General features: G+C 36.8%; 1 protein-coding gene across 2 annotated transcripts in view; it reads left to right on the top strand.

Moving 5' to 3' along the window:
• LOC115446554 (mucin-5AC) overlaps positions 1–25,856 on the top strand; it is a 114,127-nt gene that overhangs the window by 50,718 nt on the left and 37,553 nt on the right. Inside the window, exons 3-19 of one of the 2 annotated variants that reach the window (XM_030173251.1) lie at positions 3,598–3,783; positions 4,201–4,352; positions 6,270–6,502; positions 12,392–12,521; positions 13,149–13,334; positions 13,807–14,038; positions 14,342–14,447; positions 15,048–15,185; positions 15,688–15,779; positions 16,379–16,501; positions 16,883–17,106; positions 17,354–17,450; positions 18,099–18,243; positions 18,615–18,731; positions 19,058–19,252; positions 20,136–20,285; positions 20,499–20,952. In XM_030173251.1, the coding sequence (XP_030029111.1) occupies positions 3,598–3,783; positions 4,201–4,352; positions 6,270–6,502; positions 12,392–12,521; positions 13,149–13,334; positions 13,807–14,038; positions 14,342–14,447; positions 15,048–15,185; positions 15,688–15,779; positions 16,379–16,501; positions 16,883–17,106; positions 17,354–17,450; positions 18,099–18,243; positions 18,615–18,731; positions 19,058–19,252; positions 20,136–20,285; positions 20,499–20,952 (2,960 nt within the window). Of the gene's footprint in view, positions 1–3,597; positions 3,784–4,200; positions 4,353–6,269; positions 6,503–12,391; positions 12,522–13,148; positions 13,335–13,806; positions 14,039–14,341; positions 14,448–15,047; positions 15,186–15,687; positions 15,780–16,378; positions 16,502–16,882; positions 17,107–17,353; positions 17,451–18,098; positions 18,244–18,614; positions 18,732–19,057; positions 19,253–20,135; positions 20,286–20,498; positions 25,770–25,856 lie in introns of those variants that run through there. The other variant, XM_030173250.1, reaches the window with a different exon arrangement.

The following is a 25,856-nucleotide window of genomic DNA, read 5'->3' as shown; positions in this document are numbered from 1 at the left end:
CCTCCTGCAAAAACTGCATTTAAATTGGTTAAAAAATGAGCCAGTAATTCATATTTCAAATATTACTATGTGCCGAAGTGGGCGCGAAGTGGGAATATCGCTTCATCTCTTTCTTTCGCACGCGTCGTAATTCCCGATGACGTCACACGTGGGTATTGCGCCTCTTTTCTGTTTCTTGTTACTTACCCCTTCTACCGAAATTGAAAGACTTATAACTTGTTGAATTTTTACCGGATTTAAATAATTCTTTCTGTGTTATATTTAATATAACGTAAATATTTGATAATAATAAAGAACAAAAATGAGTCCGGTCCCCTATTTAAGATAATTCCGGGTTAATTGTTTTTATCATGACAGGCAATATAGGTAATAGTAAAATTTTTATAAATAGGGGAAGTTTAAGACACTGTAATTTGCGTCTACATTGTCATTTGTAGTACCAAATATACTATTAAAATGGCAACAATAATCTGTTAATTCTTTATTATATAATATAATATAATCAGTAGCCAACAATCTATTTCCATTTCCATTTCTTGTAATATGTATTAGTATACCATGTCACCGGCTCACTATTACAAGTTTCTTTGTTATATTTTTTTCACAAATTGGATAACACGCAACACATGCTGCCTTTTTTGTTGAAGGTTTTATATTATATCAATTTAGCTAGCTGATTTTGTATATGTCATTGCGGTTTCCAAAACGATAGAAAATAACAAGAACCAGAAAAATAGTGTTACTGTTATACCCTGCTATGTATCCCATACCTAAGAGTTTTAAATAAAATTATACTTACTATTAATTGCGAAAGATAAATAAAGGGGGAACCATAAATTATTATCGTTACATTTTTTATCACCATGAAAATCTAAATGTAATTTTTATAACATAAAACACCAACACAAAACCTTGTAATAATAAGCCATTGAAGTCTTGAAACCTATTTCATAAAGAACTAAGTTACATTACATAAAATTGAACCAATTTTTCATCTAAATTGCAAACCCGACCACAACCATTAGGTTATGTGCGAAACAGCGATGGTAACCGTAACGATTTACGGTAACAGGCACACTTCATTTACAGCGTGGCGACACCAGTAATGTAACACCTTATGGCAATACCGAATTATATAGGGTTGCCACTGTGGTATATTTTTTTTTATTAGAACTAGACAAAGTCGCTTCACTGCAACCTTAGTGGCGAAAGGCAAAGTTTTCTGAAAGGGAAACCGGCAAGAATGGAGTTATATGGACACTTCACCACTGCTGCACCGAATGTTATACTGCACACGATGATTTTGTAAAGTAATTGCATTATATAATGGCGCCGCTCTGGTCTTGAAATTTCGTAGCTCTCCTTAGAAAATATTAATAAACATACATTAAATCTTCTCAGCCGGGTTGAAGATAGTCACAAAAGCTGTTGCTATTATTGTCGACATTGGCTTCATTGAAATAATATTCAAAATCAATTAACACAACAATGTAATGCAAATTTTGATATTCGCGCCGGCCCTTACTGTGATAAAAGCGAAGAGGGATTATAACTAGCCAATTAGTAGCTTCTGTCCTCACTAAGGTACGGCGCACATGTCAGCTTTTTTATTGTTTAATGTTTCGCGGCAACAAGTTGATAACATCTATAATGTTTTAAAGTTTGGTTTGAGTCGTTATTTCGAAAATTTTAATGTTGGTAATTTACCATTTATTGTAAATGATTATCTGTTACAAAAGCCTACGATGTAAAGAATTGTGTAAATAAATAATATAGAAATCGAAATACAACGAAATTGGTCTGTAAAATATAATTAATTGTAATCGTATCGATGGGATTAATTGGACAATTAACACTTTTGAAATATTTTTAACAAGTAAATTCAATATAGCATTTAATGGTTATTATTATAGTGTTAACTAACATCGCTTGACCTCATTGTTTGTTTACCTACTTTCTATAGAAAATAATTATGTATAGACTATTTTGCCTTTCCACGCTATAAAAGTTCTTAAAACATTTTAAGACGCTTTTATCTATTTAAAAGATCCATTGTTACCATGGGCGCCATCTCATCCAGGACATGGCCATGCTAAATCTATCCAAAATCTTTTAGCTGTTTTTACGTTTATTTCTAACAAACATACAATCATCCAAACATTTTCACATACTTTATCAATTATATCGCAGCATGCCAAATTGCAACAAATCTTGTACATCATTTCACATTAGGCAACTTTTTGTAATGAACGTATATGGAATTTGAATTTAATGGTGACGCATTAAAACCTTTTCGTAATTGTTTTTAAAGTAATTTAAAGTTGCGTCTTTTGCTTTTATGGTCAGTGTTACAGTCCCATTTTAAGAACGTAAGTTTAATTTAAATATGAAAGTAGTTAATTATTTAATAATAAACATCGTCACGTTGGTTTTACATTTCTTATAAGTATAGTTTTTACCTCGGACTTGTCTGTTTGTTTATGAATTTTGAACGTAGTCTAAGGCAAATATTACGTATGTTTTAATATATTTATTTATTCCTGCTACGTTAACTAAAGTTGATTATTTTATAGCGGTTTTTAAATTTTATCTTCTCCCTTCTTTCGAAATTTCTGATGTAAAATAAAAAAAAAACCGCCATAAGATCCAAAATTACATTTATTTCGATGTCTAAAATTCGCGTTAATGTAAGAAATTGATTGTGTCCGAGTACCAGCCCTACGCTGGTATCGTTTCAGGCGGAAACACTATATTAAGTAACCAAACATTTTTTGCGATAATTTTCCGCCGCATTAGTTCCATATTATAAGATGAAACGTTAAAAAAATCTGACACTGTTTAAATAGGATTAGTATTTATGAGATTATGCAACTCAATCCCACAGTATACCTACATAGTACTATTGTATATTCAGTGGTATCATACAGAGATCGTCGTTATATCGTTATACATAAGCGGCGACAGCCTAGTTGGGTGTGGAGCGGACTGCCAAGACGAATGTCCGCAGGTTCAAATCCCAAGGGCACACACCTCTGACTTTTCAAAAAAATCATGTGTGTATTCTTTGTGAATTTATCGTTCGCTTTAACGGTGAAGGAAAACATCGTGAGGAAACCTGCACATCTGAGAAGTTCTCTATAGGAATTTCGAGGGTGTGTGAAGTCTACCAATCCGCACTAGGCCAGCGTGGTGGACTAAGGCCTAATCCCTCTCAGTAGTAGAGGAGGCCCGTGCTCAGCAGTGGGCGAGTATATAATACAGGGCTGTTATTATTATTATTATATACAGAGATCGAAACCTAAGGCTCCACGCAGACGATTTTGCCGAGAAAAACTACTATTATGAAACTGACAGTAGTTAAGTTAGTGTAAAGTTTTTCTATATTTTAGATGCCTTACTTACAAAAGAAAACACACACGTATTATTTGGACGCCATCGACGGTAACCAACTTCAAAATAAGGGGTTCCTGAATTCGAATATTTTATTTTTATTTCAAATATCACGGCTTTGTCAGTGGTTGGCATGTTTATTTATTTAAGGACCTCCAACTATTTATCACAGACCTTTTGACAATAAACATTATTATCTCTTCACAGCGTCCTTCGGCGAGCCGCGCGTGGTCTGCTACTACACCAACTGGTCGGTGTACCGGCCCGGCACGGCGCGGTTCAACCCACAGAACATCAACCCATACCTCTGCACGCATCTCATCTACGCCTTCGGAGGTTTCACTAAGGACAACACGCTCAAACCGTTTGACAAGTACCAGGATATTGAGAAAGGTGAGGTTTTTCCATAAGTTTACATTGAGCCTGATGTGAAGTGGGTTCAACTGTAATTTTAAAAAAGAATCCATTGGGTACTTCGACAGTTCCAAAATACCATACAGGAATTTTCACTTTATGGTTTATTTTATAAATTTGTTTTTAAACCAACCATTGAGGTAACGTGAAGGTGTAACCATAAATATATTTAATGCAATATAACATCTTCGTTTTCGTGAGATAACAGAAAACTGTGGCTTATTCTCTTTGATAAGTGATGGTTGCTATTAATCAATGAATGAGCAGTTAATTTGTTCAACTCTCAATAATAAACGAACACGATTCTTTGAAACAACCAATGTCATTCAACTTTGAACTCTTTTTCCAAAGTCCCAACTCTTATTATTCTTTAACTGACACACTTGATGATTTAAGGTGGCTATGCCAAGTTCACTGGGCTGAAGACGTACAACAAGGAGCTGAAGACGATGCTGGCCATCGGCGGGTGGAACGAGGGGTCCTCGCGGTTCTCCCCCATGGTCGGCTCCAGAGATAGGAGGAAGGAATTCGTCAGGAATGCTATTAAGGTAATTTATTCTATATTTCTTTTACGTTGTAGAACTCAGATGTGTAAGAGGTTTTTTTATACGTTCTCAGCAAAGTGACCCCACTGTACATGATGGTAAGTGGAGGGAGGTTCAATAGTATTTCGACTGACGAGAGATGATTACTTCTCAGCAGTCGATGCAATTATGCCGGCCTGTTGGACTTGGACATACATAGACTGATCCCGGAACGCGACACACTTACGTGGGCCACTATGGCGGGTTTTAACACCTTGTGTACGGTGGTCGCTATCCAGGCGGATATAAAATAGATTGCTTGTAATGTCCTAACTCCTATACATTATAGCAAATTATATATTATAATATATTAGTAGGACAGTTGATTCATTAGCTGAGTTACATTTACTACAAAAGTCTAAGTGGTTTTAACGAATCATTAAGACATGTACTTCCTATTCAACCAGAGTATTACTCGTCCTGTCTTATATTTGAATCTATAAGAATCATATTCGCCTGAAATATTTTCCATGCTAAATTAAAATGTTTGTAAGTGACGTCAATGATCCTTAGATTACGAAGACCGCCTACGGCTCATTGAAGCTCGTTCATAAATCCTTAACCCACGCATTCATTCATGCAGCGAAGATTATTTCATTCATAAAGTCGCATCAGTTTCTATACACTTTTAGCGGCGTAAAAAGGTTGACGCCGCTGTAGAGGAACAGATGGTTACGTTCCTCTATGGAAGGGGAAGATTTCCAGTCAGGCAGATGTTGCGCCTGACCGGCCGCGGCCCCTCCGACAGTTCCTATTCGGAGGTGGTATATATGCTGCACGTCGCGCAAATTGTGCAACCGTGATTCAGGATCGATGTCGCCATCTATCGTGCTTGCTGTGTGATTATCACTCCAGTTGTGTCACTGCATCGATCCTTCTTGCAGTTCCGGCGATGTTGACAAGATGGCGGTGTATGCATCGATTGTACCGCCACACACTGTTTATGTAGTGAACAATTATTTTATTTAATTATTTTATTTGATTGTTGTCAAAAGTACGCTCGTATACGTTTATAGATGTTAGGGGTCCGTTAATAATTTAACTAATTGCCCGTGGAAAAGAAGGTTATATTTTTGACGTTACACATGAAAAAACGGATTGTATCATTAGGCGGTTACAATGTAATGCATTTGCTTACACGTTTCTGATTTACAGCAGAGACAAAAAATGCCGTGGTTTACCAAGGCCTTTATACTACAAAAGCTGGGCTATCTTCAAAACATATTTACTAATATTATCTGCCATGGCTCGTAATTGGCTTATCTATTGTATTTCTGTCGTCGTATATTTGTTGGTTATTAATAGGTGTAAGCTAACCAAATAAAATAAAATAATTTATAATATAATATCTAATACAATATGTATGGAATTGTTCTGCCTCTACATTAAATTCGACGTTGTTCCATGGTTCACAGCTTTCTCTCGCCGGACAGGGTGGTTACACTGATTACTACTTTCCACGGCCGTAATAATACCAAATTACTTACGTAGTAATGGCCTAGCCGAAAATTCTCTGATATCTATTACAATAGAGCTCGCATAAAACGTAAATACACTGATATTGTATTAACCGATGTTTTTTTAAGATTTATTTATTTTTAACTAAGTACTTAAGAGTTTATACATAAGGTAAAAATTATAATTTAGTACATAGAATAATTAATACAGATCTATTAGGATATTAATTCCCTGTCCTTCATTTAACGAGGCTTAAAAAGAGTGCTCATGTCCCCGTAGGTAACGGCTTGTATGTGCCCTTGGCATTGATACAGAATACTGTCTATGGACGGCAGATGCTCCATACTATCAGAACCGCTTGCTTATCTGCCTACGAAAACAAGAAAAAAAATCATAACCTTCAATTAACCCCCCATTCTGCAGTTCCTCAGACAAAACCGGTTCGACGGGCTCGATTTGGACTGGGAGTACCCTTCTTTCCGCGACGGAGGCAAGCCCAAGGACCGAGAGAACTACGCCAAGCTAGTGCGAGAGTTGCGGGAGGAGTTCGAGAGGGAAGCAGAGAAGACCGGCAAGCCTCGCCTGCTGCTCACCATGGCGGTACCGGCTGGAATAGAATACATACAGAAGGGATATGACGTGGAGACTTTGAATCGGTGAGTTTTATAACAATTATTTAATGGGATGAGTGTAGCCTACTTGCAGCCATCGTTCATCAAAATATTGGTATTATGTAGCCTACTATATATCAATAGCAGCCATCGTTAATCAAAATATTGGTAATATGTAGCCTACTATATATCAATAGCAGCCATCGTAAATCAAAATATTGGTAATAGAAATCACTTATAATTTGTTTTACTTGCCTTAAATTGTATACAAAGAATACATTCTACTTACTAAATAAACATTACACCGTATTACAGTAAAATTGTTCAAAATGGTTTCATGGGTACCTATGTAACTATAACTATCTATAATATAGGTCTTATCGTTATAATTCATATATTGGATCGATAAATTTAGGCAGTTTCTTATAAATACACTGTCCTAGTACTAAAATTCTTCTACCTTCTTATATATCACCTAAAGTGTCGAAGCAAGACACTGTAACAAGAATATTGAAGAAAGCCCTTGATTTCGTTTTTACGACCGGTCACTTGCGTGACGTCAATCATCCTTATGGTGTATAAATTATACTAACTCTTAACTTAAATATGGCTACGTGTTAGTTTACTCTTAAGCTAAACTGAAAATAAAAATGATATCGTAATTGCTTCGTCTAAACTTAATAACCAATGATGTACAACATTTAATACGCAAATGTGTTGCGAAAGAGTTCACATTACGCAGCCAGTTGGCTCATATTAATTCAATGTCATATTGGGCAATATGTTTGGTGTGAGGCATAGGAATTTGAATATTGTAATTATTGCGTGTTAGGGTATCTATTTGAATACCCTTAAAACAAGTTGTGATGATAAATAATTCTGTAATCTAAGTAAACATCGAAAGCAACTTTCCGCAAATAATAATTGATGCAGAACTCTGAATTAAAAGTACTGTGTCACTGTGCTCGCCATCTTAACACATTAGATAAATAGTATCAACATTACGAGGCCTGCTAAGTATCTAGATAAACTGATTAAATGTTAATTAAACCGAAATAAAACAGTGTTTACACATTTTTTTCTTGGCGGTATACATACACGTTATAATAGCTTCCAGGGCCAAAGGGTCTATATAATCCAATTCCTGCCGGCTTCCTTGTATGTAAAATCAAATTATCATTAGACCGATTTATAGATCGCATGCATGCATATTAGTACCTATATGTTGTGACGGGTTTCGTTTCGGAATTTTTTACTTAACGCCACTGCTGGCTACTTGGTCAAACTCCAATATACCAGTGATGGACAGTAAAATTAGATCACCGCCCTCCGCTCATCACTTGCGACACAGTCTAACCGTGTTAATGTGTGCCTGCGTGCGGACTGTCGCGACTCTTCGGAATCTTAATGAATTACAAAGCGCAGTCCGCGCCCACGTCATTATTATTTGACAGCTCCCACCCTTCACGAATGCTCGTTTGTATGATTTATTAGCATTTGAATAACCTATTCACATTACTTCATTCACTGTAAGGTTCGAAATTACCTTTAAGTAGTCGAGTGAGGCTTTAGACCCAGTTGAGGTGACAAGCGTTTGACGTACGATAGCAAAACGTACAACTACACGTATTGAAATAAAACTATTTACGAATGTTATCGCGGTTATTTATACAGGGTCATTTTGACATCGCGTTACTTAATTGTACCACAGGCTTATCTACTTGAAAATAACACTTTACAATAACTTACTTGAGCCGTAGATGTAAAATAAAAAAGTGTAAGAGTTTCGAACAAAATAAATATTAATAAAAAGGCAATTTAATTTTACGCGCCCAAATCCACTACTTCTACTTTAAAAGAATTCATTGCAGTAGTAACATCATACTTTCATTCAGAAATACACTCACGCACACGCCATATTCTCATTAAATTACAAAATGATCAAAAAATGAGAAAACTAAAACCAGGATTTTTGGTGAAAATATTCGTTATTAAAGGATGATTTTTGTTGTCAGTCCGCAAGGTGACGTAAAAGCTCCGAGTTAGGAAGTTTGCGGTGTGATACCCCCGCGCCTCGGAAAGCACGTAAAACCGTTGATCCTGCGCCTGATTTCACTCCGGTCATGTCAGATCGCCGTCTCACCCGACTATGAGAGTAAAGACTCAGAGAGTGTCCCTGTGTATTGCGCACACACTTGTGCACTATAATATCTCGTACTTGGCTGATCTCCTGGTTAGGAAGGAATACATTTACACAAACGTTTTCAGCGAGTGTAAAATAATGTTATAATAAACCGTATATAAATTAAACTTGTTAGTTGATACGGAGGCCATTGTGTTGATATCAGCATAGTTGTTAACTCATGGCCATCCCACGACCGTTCCCTATTGCGCATTCTATTATGAGGGCTCGCGACGCTTGTGAAAGGCGAGGTAAAAACTTAGCTTTGAATGTTTATGTTAGACAATTGACGCGCAACATGCTTAGCAACGTTGCGGAATAGTGCGTTATACATAGGCAATGTGATAATAGGTAATACACATATATATTAGATATTGAACAGCCATGTTAAGCATAACTCAATTATTATATTATGCTATTATCGTGTGTCTTTAATTTTAAGTGTATTTTATTTTCTTTTTGTCTTTCATAATTGTCTAATGGCTCAATGTATTAGATATAACATGTAGCTCTTCAAGAGTAGCACCTTATTCTATGAAATCTCGGCTTCTAAGACACCGGATACCCTAGTTCAGATGCCAAGGTTTCACGAATTTGTAAATTTCACAAGTGTTACAATAACCCTTTTATTTATTTAATGTATGTAGCATTGCAAGTCCTGGAATGTAGGTACCATGGTTTCGTCGTTTCCCGCAAATTACAAGGCAGCAGAGTGATATCTATAGAATAGAAATGAATGAATGATATGATGAAGTTATTGACTACGTTGCTTCTGTTTTTGATTCTCGCCGGCACCAGACGAGCAAAGAGCTCGTCCTATTAATAATCAGTATAAAAAATCGGATAGCATCCTATTCGTTTTTTTTTTGTTGTAAAATTTATTATAAGATATGCGAGCTATAAATGCCATTTGCTTAACCTTTAAGTGACGTTCATGTAACCTGGCATTTTTCTTGCGTGCGCCGGCGCATGCATCCTCTCACTTTTTTATTGTATAAATCGATTATGCGCGAATCGGCGATGTTTCAACTTAATACTCGTTACCGGGAACACTTATTCTTTTTGTAAATAATATTTTATTATATGAGTGAAACTTATACTATTCGAAATTATCGTACACTAGATAGTTTGCTGGTGGTAGAATATATTTTAAAACCGCGCAGATAGCGACCACCGTATATAAAGTAAAACCCACCATAGTGGCCTACGTAAATGTGTCATGTTGCGGGATCAGCCTGTGTATATCCAGTTCCAGCAGGTATCGGCATATTTGTGTCGACTGTCGAAAGGTACTCATCTCTCGTCCGTCGAGGTTCTATTGAGGCCCACTCCACTTACAATCAGATGCAGAGGAATAACTTTGCCATGCTCGTTTAAAAAAAAAAACAAATACTGAATGACGAGACTAAAAACTCGTAATTGGAATCGACTCTCCAATAAACAGTAGCAACATGACCCGAACTCGCACCAAGATCGTCACCAGACATTATCAGATTAAATTTCTTCCGCTAGATAATTTTGTAGACTGTACACCGACGAAACTTCGTGCTATGCCTTTTGTTATTATAAAAAAATAAAACCCGTATTAATTCATATTGACGACAATCACTAACATAGTCGTATTTTTTAAATTCTTTTTTATTAATGATTTCTTATGTTTACGCGAATGTTAGACATTGAAATAAAAACTAAAAACTATTTAAACGGATTTTATCGCCCCCCCCGTGACCACGAAGGCTGCAAAGTCTTCGAAACGTCGGGAGAAAATAATAATATAAAAAACCGCGATAAAATCCGTTTAAATAGTTTTTAGTTTTTATTTCAATGTTCTTTTTTATTGTAACGGCAATTAATGCCGATGTTAAAAAAAAATCCAATGTCAAATATGCGATAAGTTCTCGTGTGTTTTGTGACTCTGTGACTTAAAACAGAGCATTGCATTAAAAAAGAAGTGACAATCGACAGTGTGTACCTATAACGAAGTGAAAATATTAGATAACAATAATGTGGTTAGTATCTATATCTATAGTATAGATTCTATACTATTATAAAAGGCTGAAGAGTTTGTTTGTTTGAACGCGCTAATCTCAAGAACTACCGGTCCAAACTGAAACATTATTTTTGCGTTGGATAGTCCTTTGTTCGTGGAGTGCTATAGGCTATATATCATCACGCTATACCCAATAGGAGCGGAGCAGTAATGGCTAATCTCAGGAACTACCGGTCCAAGCTGAAAAATTCTTTTTGCGTTGGATAGCCCTTTGTTCGTGGAATGCTATAGGCTATATATCATCACGCTATACCACAATAGGAACGGAGCAGTAATGGCTAATCTCAGGAACTACCAGTTTGAACTGAAAAATTCGTTTTGTGTTGAATAGCCCTTTATTTGTGGAGTGATATAGGCTATATATCATCACGCTATGACGAATAGGAGCGGAGCAGTAATGAAACATGTTGCAAAAACGGGGACAATTTATTAGTTTTGAGCGCTTCCGTTGCATGCGCTGCGTAAACGGTTAAAGTTTTGCAACAATGATGTATGACGGGATTGTTCCTCTTAAAAAGTTCTAAAAAATATATTATAAAACAAAGTCCCCCGCTGCATCTGTCTGCCTGAACGTGTTAAACTCAAAAACTACCCAACGTATTAAGATAAAATTTGGCATGGAGACAGTTTGAGACCCTGAAAAGAACATAGGCTCCCGGGAAAATACTACTTTTATAACGGAAACCTTTACCCTGAAAAACTTTATAACGCGGGCGGAGCCGCGGGCAAAAGCTAGTATTAACATAAAAGGACACATATAAAGTAAAAAAGTGTGATGACCACTCGTGTGTTTTGGTACTCTATGGTTTAAAACATAGAGCGGAAAAAGATAGACACTCGACATTGTGTACCTATAATGAACTGAAAGTATTAATTAATAGCAACGTGGTTAGTATATTAACACAAAGGGACGCATAAATTTAAGTAATAGTCGTTGCTCAGCCAAGTAAATATATGTCAGATATCCTCCAGCAGATGTTATGAAAATTATAGCCATCAGTTAATCGTCAATGAGTCGTGACGGGGAAGTTAAAACTGGCCCATGTTGGCCCATGTCCTTGACCTTCTGCAACATGATTAGCAAATACAAGTCGCCGCGACGAGTCCGCCCACTAGTAATGATGAGTAATTGTGGCTTTGGGCCGTGGGCGAGTTTGAATTGGGTAGTAAAAAAAATATTTAATGTTTTTAATATTAAAGGATAATTATAGGATGGTACTATGTTTTAAGAGCGTTTTGGTTTCATCCGTTTTTAGTAAAATCTTGAGTGTGTCCTAAACTAAAGGAATCAACTTACTCAACGGTGTCTTACGTGATAAATTTGTATATTTTTTACTGCCCGCCCCGTGATCATGAAAGTTGCAAAGTCTTCGAAACGTCGGAAGAAAATATTAAACCGATGTAATACCCGGTTTCGAACGTGCCGACATATTTTTGTCAACTGGCGAGAAATAATCACACGATAGAAGATAGAAGTGTAGAAATGCGTCTTGTATACGGCCGTTGACCACCACTTAACTAAAGAAAAATAATTATAAGCTAATTCTATCTGTTTAAATAAAACTATTTTACAAATGTTATCGCGGTTTTCATATTATAATTTTCTCCCAACGTTTCGAAGACTTTGCAGCCTTCGTGGCGGAGCGGACTGAGGTGTTGGTCATTCGCAAATTGAGACGATTCTATCTATGTTTCCCCACAGGTATTTGGATTGGATGAACCTGTTAACGTATGACTACCACTCCGCATTCGAGCCGGCAGTCAACCACCACGCGCCTCTCTACCCGCTCGAGGAACCCAACGAATACAGTGTTGACACTGAACTTAACATTGTAAGTAAATGATTTTAGGTTTATTGTTCAATGCTATGCTGTACCGACAGTCGCTTGCAAACCGCTCAAATGATTAGTCAATAAATGTTTAATTCGTGATTGCAATTTATTGATAGCAATACCTAAAGGTTACTCTTGATTATTAATGATATATGCAATACAACTCGAACCATGATTCTTTTCATAAATATCTACTTATGCGATACAGGTGCAAATTGAATGCAAAACTATACATTTTTATATGTTTAAAATTGACAGTAAATGTTTAGATAAATACGTATCTTTTTCTAGAAATATTGATTATAATCACTTTATTGTATATCAAAATAATTTGAATGTATGTACATAAATTAAAATTAAGATAATAGTAACACAGAAGTACTATTATAGGGGGACCTCTCGCATTCCGCCATTTTTTACAAACAATCTTAGGTGGATTGAAGAACATAATAAATTTATTAGAGGGATATCGACTAATACGAAAAGAAAAATTATATATATGTAAAGGATGACTATGTTCACCTGCTAATATAATACATCCAAGTATATATTAAGCATTTATTGTGATATTTTCGATAATACATTAAAACTGTTTCTTGGAAACTTAATGTCTAACATGATTTCCAGGACTACACAATAAAATTCTATCTGGAGAACGGCGCGGATCGGAACAAACTCGTCCTGGGTATTCCGACGTACGGACGGTCGTACACGTTGTTCAACGCGGATGCTGTGGAGATCGGCTCTCCCGCCGACGGACCAGGAGAGCAGGGAGACGCTACGAAGGAGAAGGGATACTTGGCTTACTATGAGGTGAGGATTTGATAGTATCTATAGCATGACTTTATCTGAAAACCTAGGTAAAGATTTTGATGGTATTTATAGAATGACTTTACGAATCCGAAAACCTTATAACGACGCGGGATAAATGAAATTTATGATTGTTTATACGACTAAAAAAGGAGGTTCTTAATTCATACGAATTATATATTGATTGATTATTTTTTAAAGATAGACATACGTCTATCTTTAAAAAATAATCAAAAAGTTTTTTTTTTCATAAAATCCAGTTTATTTCAATATGAACGACTTTGGACAATAAAATAATTACTTAAAGTCTTATGATGCAAACAACAAAATAGAAGCCATAATTGTACAGTACATTAGTAATTAAAAGTTCCCTATTGTGTTACAATTGACTATAACATGGCGCGCGATTTACTTCCACCATCATTCGGTCCAAAAAACATAAAACGAATCCATTTGTAATCTCCGTATTTTTCAGATTTGCGAATCAGTAAAACCGAAGAAGAGGAAGCGTGAGACGTACTCCGACGAGGATTCCGAAGAATACTCTGAGTCAGAAGAAGAGGAGGAGGACGAAGAGTGGACGGTGATGCACCCCAACCCCAACGCCATGGGTCCAGTGGCATACAAAGGCAACCAGTGGGTCGGATATGATGACATCGATATTGTCAAGAAGAAGGCTGAATATGTCGCTGAGAATGGACTTGGAGGTGAGTTGCAGTTTTGGATTACATACATTCACGCCGTTTTCTACGAAAGGATAGCCGGAAGGCTTTGAAAAGTAAATTTTGTGACAAGTTTGGAAAAAGTAGCTTACGTTTGCTATTGGGGTTCAAGCTAACTCCGTCTTAAATTTCATCAAAATTGGTTTAGTCCTGAATGCGTAATGGACAGAGGTACTTACACTTTTTTGCTATAAGCCAGGTGTTTTTTATTAAGTCCCGTTTATTCAGAAATGTATACATTTTAAAATAAAAAAAAGTATTTCTAATATAAATTATTTTCATTACCAGGTATTATGTTCTGGTCAATCGATAACGACGACTTCCGCGGCACATGTCACGGGAAGCCCTACCCACTCATCGAGGCAGCCAAGGAGGCCTACATCGTCAAACTAACGTGAGTACTTACATTTAGCGCCATCTAGTGTGATCTAGAAGCATCAATGGATATAAACTTTAAATAATGCTTGCATATTTTATGTTTTATTTAAAACACAATTTTCTTGTTTAATATTTTAGAATGAGTAATGTATTTTTGTGTTTTAAAATTAGCATAACATCAAATACTTGTCATAAAAAGAAACTTACCTAAACGTTGTTACTTAATATTGTATTAAATAATCATTTTCACCGCCGGAGGTCATTTAACCGTTTAAAGTTTACTTTCGATGAGTTACAAATCGGTTGTTAAATTTGCCATTTCTAATGTATATTTAATTATGCTTATGATTGAATAAATTTGTATGTTTGAGAAGTATGCTTAGTGGTTACAAGTTTTAGTTTTTAGACGATACATTCAGTTAGAGACCACAGTTTCTAATAAAATGCACTAATTTCAACAATACTGTGGGTTTATAATTAAAATTATATAAAATAAACACTAGACAATAAATTTAACGAGTCAGAAGTTGTCTTTTGTAGTTTTTATACATTCTGAACACGGGTACTAATTAAAGAACATATTTAATATTAAGTAAATTATATCTTACGGTTATAGATCTACTGATAACGCCGTAGCTGAGAAACCATCTTCGAGCTCACGATCAGGCGGAAGAAGGAAGCATCGCCCGAAGACAACCAAAACTACCACGACAACCACCACCACAACTACCACACCCAAACCTACCACTACTAAGTATGATATTAAGTTACATTTTGACATTGCTATTATTACTTATTGAATTTTTAACCTACTTCAAAAAAAAGGAGGAGGTTATCAATTCGACGTGAAAGTTTTTCTTTTGTATGTTTGTTACCTCAGAACTCACTCATTTATGAACCGATTTGGAAAATTTAATTAGGCACCGACTCCAAAATTGGTATACAATATATACCTGTTATGTGAAATTATTAACCAATTCATTTTCTATTTCATATTTAATTGTATTTTGTAATTTAGAATTGGAGTCTTTAATCGATTTCCAAAACCACAATTAATTTTTTCCTATTTTTGGACCTCGCAGAAGTTGTAAATAGCAATGAGAATGCATTGATAACGTTTTTTAACATTTTTTTTAACAAATTATTTTTTCTCTACACTTCCCAGGTGTCAACTTTTATTAAATCTTATTTCCAAAACTCTTGGAGGCCGTCTTCCTTTTTCTCACTTAGTATTTACAAAGTTCTGTTTATTCCAGGAGCAACAAGCGCAAAAACGCATTAACCAGCAGCACTCCCTCGTGGAACATTATCACTCCTGAACCACCCACCACGCCAGACCCCGGATCAGGTCAGACATACATTTTAATTAACTTTAGCTCTATGGTTTTTGTGAGGTGGGCCAGAGATATACTATAATTACTTCTAGTTATGTATATTTCCCTTAATAGCCAATAAATAATATACTCGTAGATAAAATATAAAGACTTTTGAGCGATGTTTATCATGAAGTTAGCGAGGAAGGTTTATGTGTTCCAATAGAATTAGATTTATGTCTTATCTTTGAAAACGAATAACGAGACAAAGAACGTATATCAGCAATTTTAACAGAAGAGTGGCAAAAATAATAGGTGCCATCACAAACTTCTACAATGTAGTGAATTCTGGAGGCCCAAGCTATCTATATAGTAAGAAATGAGACAGCTAGGAATATAATATTTGATCTTCTAGTGTGAGAAAAAAATCTACCAGGGATTCAGTGACCCGTCATAATTGCCATAAGATTCTGGACAATTAGATACTGGGAATCTTTCAGCGTTACATCGCCATAATTATTGTTACTGATAAACATGGAATACACATTCCAGCGATATATACTTGAACTTCTAACTTACCGAAAAATGGTACTTATTACAAAAAAAAAAAAAACATGATAACTTTATTCTCCAGACTTCAAATGCAAGGACGAAGGTTTTTACCCACATCCTCGGGACTGCAAGAAGTACTTCTGGTGTTTGGACTCCGGGCCGTCAAACCTTGGCATTGTTGCTCACCAGTTCACTTGTCCGTCTGGTAAGAATATATTATTTTATTCAGTTGCTTGTGGGTTTTCACAGGAAACGGTGAATAGGAGGACAAATTGTGCACCCATGATACACCTGGGTTATTTATTTACCATAATGTGATAAAGAATCCAATTCCAATTCCACAAATTCTAATTCTGGTCCAATCAAATTTTTATTTGCTATCTTGTAAATGGAACCTAGATGAATATAGCATATTTATTGATGATTGTTCATAAACCCAGTAAGTATGGTTACAATATAAGGTGATAAATATTCTTTAATATAAAATAATTCCATATGTCCAATAATCCTTATTTATTATTAAAATATTCATTTACTATTTTACCGCATTAGGTATATTTTTCATCAATCTAAATGATCTCCGCAGGTTTATACTTCAACAAGGCGGCAGACTCGTGCGACTTCGCCCGCAACGTGCTCTGCAAGCAACCCGCTGCCACCACTAAAGCTCCGACCAAGCCTACCACCAGAACCACTCCTACTACAACCACCACTACCACCACGACGACCAGGAAGCCGTTGAGGATCAGTACCAGAAACTCAGTATTGTTTAGGACAACTACTACTACTACAACGACGCCTGAACCTGAGGTAGGCTTTTTATATGATATAAAATTTGCATCAAAATCTAAAACAGCATGAGACTCATCGGATTCAAAGACTAGACCTTGGCTCGCTAATTATGGAGAAACTGTATTAAAATGAGCAATATTTGAGTCAATAATTAAGTAAAATATCATTGAAGATAGTTAACTTAATTATTGACTCAAATATTGGATGGTAAAATTTGAAATTTACATTTTTTTACTATTGTAAAACATTTCACTTCTGCTTGCAGCCAGAGGAAGAGGAAGAAGAACAAACCGGAGATTCGATCGATGATGCTGAGGACCCCAAGGTTATTAAGGAGTTGATTGATCTCATTAAGAAAGTTGGTAAGTCAATACTAGAAGTGGTCGTTATTTATATATTTTTTTTCAGGTACCAATTTATTTGTCTTTGTCGCATCCATATTTGCTCCCATCAAATTATAGTATTCAGCCAAAAATAAGAATGATAGCCTGACCAGGAAAATTAAAAACTTGCTTTGGGGGTCGCCATTGTGTTTTTTCATTTGTAAATTTTACGTTGTCAGTGTCTGAACTAAGTTCTATATTTTATAACATGGTAAAGATTATATTTTTCTGGTCAGCCTCACCAAAGTTAAAAAATCCTTTGTTAAATTTTTTCCACATTCACTTCTCTTCCAGCTTGTCTTATAACACTGTAATGTAGGATCACCACAACACGCTTAATAAAGTATTTTGTTAAAAGAATTTGACTTAATGTATCAAACCGACTGCTGCCTCTAGTCGCCTTGTAGGAGACTTTTTTTATTCCTTTGTATGACGAGAGCTTGCGGTTCGCCTGATGGTAAGTGATACGGCCGCCCATAAACAGTAGAAACACTATCCTACGCCTTGAATTACAAAGTATTGTTTGGTATTCCACTGCGCTCGCCATTCTGAGACATGACAAGTCTTATTATGTCCAGTACAGTGGCTACAATGTAATAATTTATTAATGAGTTTCATCCTGTCCAGGTGGTATCGAACAACTTGAGAAGCAGCTCCATCTATCGGAGTCGCCGCAACCTTCAACTTCCGACGGCATCGTCACAACCACGCCCTCCGCTTTCAACAAGAAGCTGTATCAGAAGGTGCTTGAGAGGACTAGAGGGAAGAACAAGTAAGTCTTATTGTATACTAGGTGTTGTAACCTTACCCAGGTGAAGGTCTTCCTGGGATAAAAGACTCATTGATCTTTTTCGGTAAAAAAAGTTGCAATGTTAATTCGGTGTGCATCTGATCTGTTGAATTGATGCTGGCATACAAAAACCAAACATTGTTATTAGCTTTAGTATTTATGAATAAAATATAAATGAAAAGAAAAAAATGTGGTCCATGAATTACTAGAATTTTCTTAGTTAAAGGCAACTCAAAAATAATATAAATATTATTATAAGATTTTTATGACCCGATCATATTTTCAGTAAACCGGTTAGAATTATTAAAAGCTCTTATTTAAGTTTATGATTTCAATAAACTTCTCCCTTTCAGGTTTGGTGCCAACAGCATACTGGAGAATGCAATCCAAAACAGTCGACGAGCGCCACAGAACCAAGGAATCGAACCCGCTTCTGATAAAGACAAGTTGTTGAGAAAAGATCGACCACAGTGAGTACACAATATTATCAAACGCTATTCTAATTCTTGAAGCTATGTCAATAAGTTTCAAATTGCTTTAAAATTATTCTTTACTATTCAAATAATTTTAAGTTAATATCTGAAGTACACGATAGTGAAGTTAGCAACGTATCGGAGGTATCAACTATCAACATTGCTGCAGAAATATTTTATAAATGTTTATACAAATAAAATAGTAGTGTCTACGTAGCCTTATTTTTTATGATAATATTATTTTTTACTTAAAAGAACTTACAAATTTATTTAACTTTATTTACTCGTTAATGAAATTTACATTAAAATTTTCATCACGCCAGATACACAACGATCAACCGCCAGCGTCCATCGACTTCTACTCCCGAACCAGAAGAAGAAGAAGAAGAGGAACTGGACGACGTCCAGACTCCGAAGCCGAGGATTGTAGAAGCGATCAGTGGCACCACCACCAAGCAATACGTCAACATCAGACGAGCCAGACCGACGTCAGATACTGCTGATGATACTGCTTCCAGGTTAGTGAATATTTTTGGACAATGGATCGAATGTAGATGACTAGACGTTTTTGTGGGGGTTTTACCACACTCACATTTTTAATCAATTCCTTAGAACTGAGATAGCTAAAATTAAAAGGTTTAAACAGAATAATAATGTATTTACATTTTTTCTAAAGAACTTGTGGTTAGAGTCTGCAGTTGTAGTTTTTTTTTTAAGTTAGATAATCTCTGAATAGTATTTTACGGACTAGTCCACACACAAAGAATTAAATGTTCGTGAATAGTATGTATTTTTTTATATGAATCTCTAAATAGTTAACTACGACTTTAGAATTTTTGTAAATCATTTAAAAACTAGTAATCTCAGCATAGCGTCAACGCGTCTCTTGCAAACAAGGTTAATATTACGTAGTAGACAGCAGCTCTACTGTGGCATAATCGATCAATTTTGATTATACTGACCACCACCAGAATAGGACTCATCAGGTAAGCTGCTTTAGAAAATGTTGAGGTGGTACAATTAGTACACACACTGCCATCTCGTCAACATCAATGGAACTACGAGAAGACCGATATGATATTGACATAATTGTAATGATAACGCACAACAATCACGCTAGATGGCGAGAGACGATACTGACTTACGATAACAGAATTTGCGCGACGTGTAGCATATATACCACCTCCGAACAGGACCCGTCGGAGTGGCCGCGGCCGGTCACAAGCAACATCTGCCTAATTGGATATCTTCCCCTTCCATAAAGGAACGCTCCAATCTGTTCCTCTACAATGGCATCTATTTATATACGCCGCCAAAATGTGATTGACTGATAAGTTTCTATTACTTTATAATTAATAACCGCAATGTGTATTTAATTATAAACTGATGATATTGTTCCAGAAATGCTTTGTTTGAAAGACAAGAACCCCTGCCTGCAGTATCTGAGACGCCCAACTCCTTGGACATACTCAGCGCGAGGAGAGAGAATGTTCCAGAATACGTCACCATCAGGAGACAACGACCCACCACCGAGGAGACTACCACAGTACAGTGAGTATCTGTGAAGAGTACGCATTTCTAACTATTAACGATAATTCTGCTGGTATACAATTTGAAAGAAGCAAAAGGAAGTAAAATAGTTTGAGTTGTGTTTATCGTGTGTTGAAACTTACTTATTTCAAAAATATTTTTTTTTTATTAGTTTCAATTGGAAAGAATTTTAATAAATAGAATGGAGATTTATAAATTAATTTTTTTTTACAGATATCAAGGCGCAGAACTTGAAGACGATAGACAACAAACTGCCTTAGAAAAGGAGATCTCTTCACAACTCCAATACACTTCCATACAGAGAACCCGTTCCACCACCATCCAACCATCCGAAGAGCCCACCACTCCCGAACCCACCATCACAAGGACGCGTCCTACTGTACCCTCTTCGGAGGAACCAAGTAGCCCTGAACCAACCACAGTCCTTGCCGTCCAAATATCCTCCCTACTTAACTCATTGAGCTCAGAAGTTGATACTGTACCGGAAACCACCGCCGCCCAAGCGACGGAACCTGTGCCCACTACGACAACAACACTTTCTACAACAACAACAACAACTACAACTGTTGCTCCATCAAGCGCTCCGACACGAAGGACAGTGCTGAGACGTCGAGGACCATCCTCCACAAGTAGCACGTCAACCACATCCGCCCCGTCTCCAACGCAGGTGAGTCCAAGGATTTATGCATTCAGACGTCGTCGGCCATTAGCTAACGTAAACGAAATAGCGGACTCGGAAGAATCGGGTTTTACTTCAAGAAGAGTTAGGTCTACTACCCCTGATAGTAGAGAAGTAGATGAAACAGAAGATAGAGAAACTAGGGTTAGGGGTTTTAGAGGTAGGTTCCAAGCTTCATCAACGACAGTCGATGATTCTGTCCCGGCAGCTGCGGCACCCGTATCTCGAGGTCGCTTAAGACCGCAGATCAATGCAGCTGAGATAGAATCACTGACTCCGTTAGATCCTGAACCACAGTTTGTTCCTAGACAATTTAGTCCTAAAACGGATAGGCGTTTCCGTATTAGACCCGTTAGACCAAATCAAAATTCATCAAGACCTCAAAATGATCAAGTTTCTGATAGCGAGCCTGCTGCGGCTACGGAAGTTAGGCGTCCAAGTATCTTACCGAGAGGACGTAGTCGTTTCACTCTTAATGCGACCGCTGAATCCGCTTCACAAGCACCTATTGGTTCAAATGTTGGACAGAGACGGCCAACGTTTGCTAGGTTTACTCCACGTCCTTTCACGAGACCAACAAATGATGAACCTGAACCGTCATCCACTCAAAGAATTGCAGCACGTTTACCTTTTGGAAGAACTAGATCGACTGCTGCAGCGCCAGTGATACAAGCAAGGAAGTTACCTTTCCCATCACGACTATCTACTACAACAACGACATTACCAGAAGAGAGCGAGGAAGAACCCGATAACAAAAACGATGACATTTCTTTATCGGAAACTGCAATCGAGGAAAAGGAACATGATGACGACGAGGACATTATAGAAGATCAGAGGGTTAATATAGAAAAAATCAAGCCTGATTCTGATAATGATGAAGTACCCACTGAAGCACCTGCGGATGATTTGGGCAGAAAGAAATTTAGAGTGATTAGACGAAGACCTTCTTCGACTACATTTGCTGCTGAAATTGAACCTGCTCCGACTTCACCTGCTCCTCAAAGAATACGTAAGATTATTCGCAAAAAAATAAAACCCGCTGAAGATGAACCACAAATCGTCGCAAAATCTATTGGCTCTCTTAAACTTAGCAAAGATGGGAGTTCTGCGACGATATTCAATTACGGTGAAAAAACTAAAAGTACGATACCTTTGCCGTCTACCACTCTGCCGCCTACTACGCCAACTACGACAGAACAAGTAACTGAAAACATAGAAGATGTTACTGAAGTGCCAACTATTGAAGCAAAATTAGTTCCCGAGGCAGAAGAAGAAAAAGTGGAAATTATTCAGAGTTCCAAAAAAGAAACGTTAGAAGAGTCCGCGGTAGTTAGGGAAGAAGACGTGGTTAAAGAACAAGAAGAAAGTAAGATACAAGAAGAATCTAAAGAGCAAGAAGTGGCTAAAGTCCAAAAAGAAACTAAAGAGGAAAAGGAAATTGAAAAGCAACAAGAAAATACACCGCAAAAAGAAAGCGAGGAAGAAGAGGAAAATGAAGAGCGAAAAGAAAACAACGAACAAGAAGAGACTGAACAACAGTCTGAAGTAGATGATAATAATAGGAGAAATACTGATGAGAACACTGCAGAAAAAGTCGTAGAACAAACAACAACCACCAAAACGGCTCTGGAAGCTATATTTGAGTCAGAAGTTGATCAGCAAACGGAACAAAACGTCGATAATTCAGAAACTAAAAACAAAGAAATAACGACAACAGAGACATCTGATACTGAAACCGGTGATGATCAAACAGAAACTACAACGGTGAGTACAACGCCTCTTACGTCGCCAACGCCCCGAACAAGGTTACCGTATAGACCACAAAAGAGACTGTTTACTTCAACAACGCAATCTTCAATACCTTCTAGCAGCAGAACATTTAGTCGCAAATTTAATCCTGGAGCATACACGAGCCCAGCTACTGTTGAACGGGAGCCATTTAAGCCTTCATCGGCAAGAAGACCCTTCTCTTCTAAAATATTTACCAGAAAACCCTTCACACCCAGAACTACACCCAGACAAGAGGAAGAAGACGAGGAGTACAATGACGATGAAGAATTGTTAGAGGAAGAACCCGAAAACCCATTCGTTTTTGTTCCACAAACCCAACTGTTTACAAGAAAACCAGACGATTTTGTCGAAAATGAAGAAGAAAATGAGGAATCTGAAGAATTGTTGGATGAAGAGGAAGATTTATCTGAAGACGATGAACCCCAGAATAGATTTACTTCTACAACAAGAAAACTGCCTTTCAAACCTAGAGTTGTTAATTCAAACACTTTTAGAACATCAACATCTACGACCGAGATACCTAGACGATTCGGTACATCTCAGAACAGAACCGGAATAATTACTAGATTCAGCAGCAATAAACCTGGTAATGGTACGAAAAAACGTGTCCAAAATGTACCTAAAGGATATAATACTCCAGTAGCTGCAAGGCCTAAAATAAGCGCACCTGCATTAAATGAGACTCAAAATGATATAACGGAAAAGCCTAAAGAAATCACTACAACTAATACTCCGTTAACAGAAGGTATTACGACACAAGACGATGATTATCTTTCGATGACTGAGGCAATTACGACTATGTCTGATGAAACTAAACCAGGTTCAACGAACACAGTGCAGAGTGAAACAGTAACTATGCAAATGGAAATCGATACTAGACCAGATGATTACTTAGAAAACACAGAAGCTACTACGAATCTACCGACTACGGAACTATTAGAAACTAATCCTCCGCTAGAAACTACAGTTATACAAACTACACCAAGCACCACTACTACCATACTAACAACACAAGCACCACCTGAAACTACTATCACGACAACTCCAACTACCACCACAACTACTACCACCACCACTACTACTACTACCACAACTACGACTACCACTCCACCACCACCAATTATCAAAACTCAATTCGACAAATTGTTCTCTGTCAGTAGAGTCGTAGAAGTGTCATCAAAGTTAGACAAACACCGCTTGAATAAAAACAATGAAACTACACTCATTGAAGAAGGACCAATTAAACTGGAAAAGAAACCAGTCGTTGATAAAATTGGTGAAGTCAGCAGGTTCAGTCTCATTAAAATAGTTGAGGATGAAATACCAATATATTTAACGAAACTCGGGCACGTGTACCCAGTGGATAATCCTCCAGACAATCCGATTAGAATTGACGAGGCTAGAAACGCTAGAGCGCTGAACTCTAAAACCTATCCAGAGCTGCCGAAAGAAAATTTAGTTGCTTCTGAAAGTATAAACGAAGCTTATAGACACGTTAAAGCTGTTTCTGAGCATCACGTTACCAAAAACCAAGTTGAGCACATTCCAGGCGATGATTTCTTGAGCTATGTCAACCACGATAAGAAAGATAAAATTCAAGATGACCCATTATTTGCTCAGTGGCAGTTCATACCTGCTGCATACGAAACTGAGAAGGCTAAACAGAATAGGAAAGCCAAAAGTTTTGAAATAGTAACGCCGAGGTCTATGCTTACAAATCCATCAACTTTACCTCTTGAAGGCCTTTTTAAAACCGATCATCCTATAATGGCTAGAAAGGCTAGCGATCCAAACCAACCATTCATTGTATACTCTGCATCAGTACAAAATGAAAAAGAAAATTCAGATAATATGCCACCAACTGTGGTAAAATCTGAACCCAACCATAACATAGTAACATTTGTAAAAGGCCAGGAATTTAGTGGAGCACCATCATTCGAGGAAACTACTGTGAAATATCTTACTAGTATATTTCAAGCACCAACAACTGAAAGTACAACAACAACGACTACAACAACAGAAAGTACCAGTCCTTTAATTGAATTGTTGACAACACAGAGTACAGCAAAGCCTTCCACGTCTACGACAACAACAACCACAACAACTACAACAGAAGCTACCACAACAGAAATAACTACAGAAGAAACTACAACATTTAAACCGTCTCCTCTTGATGCTAAAAGAAACAAATTCGCTTTTCCAAAAAGGCCATTAATAAAACCAAATTTGACCAGAACAGCATCTGCACCACGCGTTGCAAAGAAAAACAACACAGTCTCAGCAAATGTAACACAAAAATCAAATAAGACCTCGACATTCAACTCGAAATCTAGGTTTACAGGAAATAGGGTGCAAAACGTCCCGGTCGATGTTAGGAAAAAAATAGGCAATATTAAAGCAACCACAAAAAGTTATACCACAGAAGCACCCAAGACAACAACCGAGAGAAAATCATACTTCAAACAATTAAGGCCGGGTTTTCAGAGGCCGACATTCGTTCCCAGAAAGATTACGCCCCCGCAAAGCAATGGGGATACTTAATTCTCATCCAGATTAAACTGGATAGTGAGCGGTACGAACCGGTTCCAACCGGTTTCTCTGGCCATAAACAATAATGAAATTTGTGAAGTAAAACACGATTCTGGTGTCTGAATATTTTGTAAATTAAGTAAGTTATTAATCAAATGAGATTTTATTTTTTAATGGCCGAACACACGTATATTATAAAATAATCATTTCTGTAGTCATATGTTACGTTTCATAGCTTTAATATAGGTTTACATGGAAGTTTTTTGTACCAAAAAATGTATATTATTAATATTTTAGTCTGTTTTGGTATAGCAAAGGCTTCATCCAACAAATTGTCGTAGGTTATCTAGTGTTATATTATTTAAAATTATATTATGTATTGTTACCAACAAATGTAAATATATGAGGTAGGTAAAGGAATATTTTGTAACGAATGGAGTTTTGTAACAAATGATTAAAGGATTGTAATAAAGTATTAGTGATTATGTTTTACGTTTTCTTTAGTTTTAAGTTTGAAGAATTTAGTTTTAAGGCTCCTGTTAAATGTGTTTGAGCAACTTTAGACAGTGTGG

The sequence above is a fragment of the Manduca sexta genome, chromosome 14 (assembly GCF_014839805.1).
Source record: "Manduca sexta isolate Smith_Timp_Sample1 chromosome 14, JHU_Msex_v1.0, whole genome shotgun sequence".
NCBI classification, from domain to species: domain Eukaryota; kingdom Metazoa; phylum Arthropoda; class Insecta; order Lepidoptera; family Sphingidae; genus Manduca; species Manduca sexta.
The sequence above is the reverse complement of the archived record's forward strand: the minus strand, read 5'-3'. Positions and strand labels throughout refer to the sequence as shown.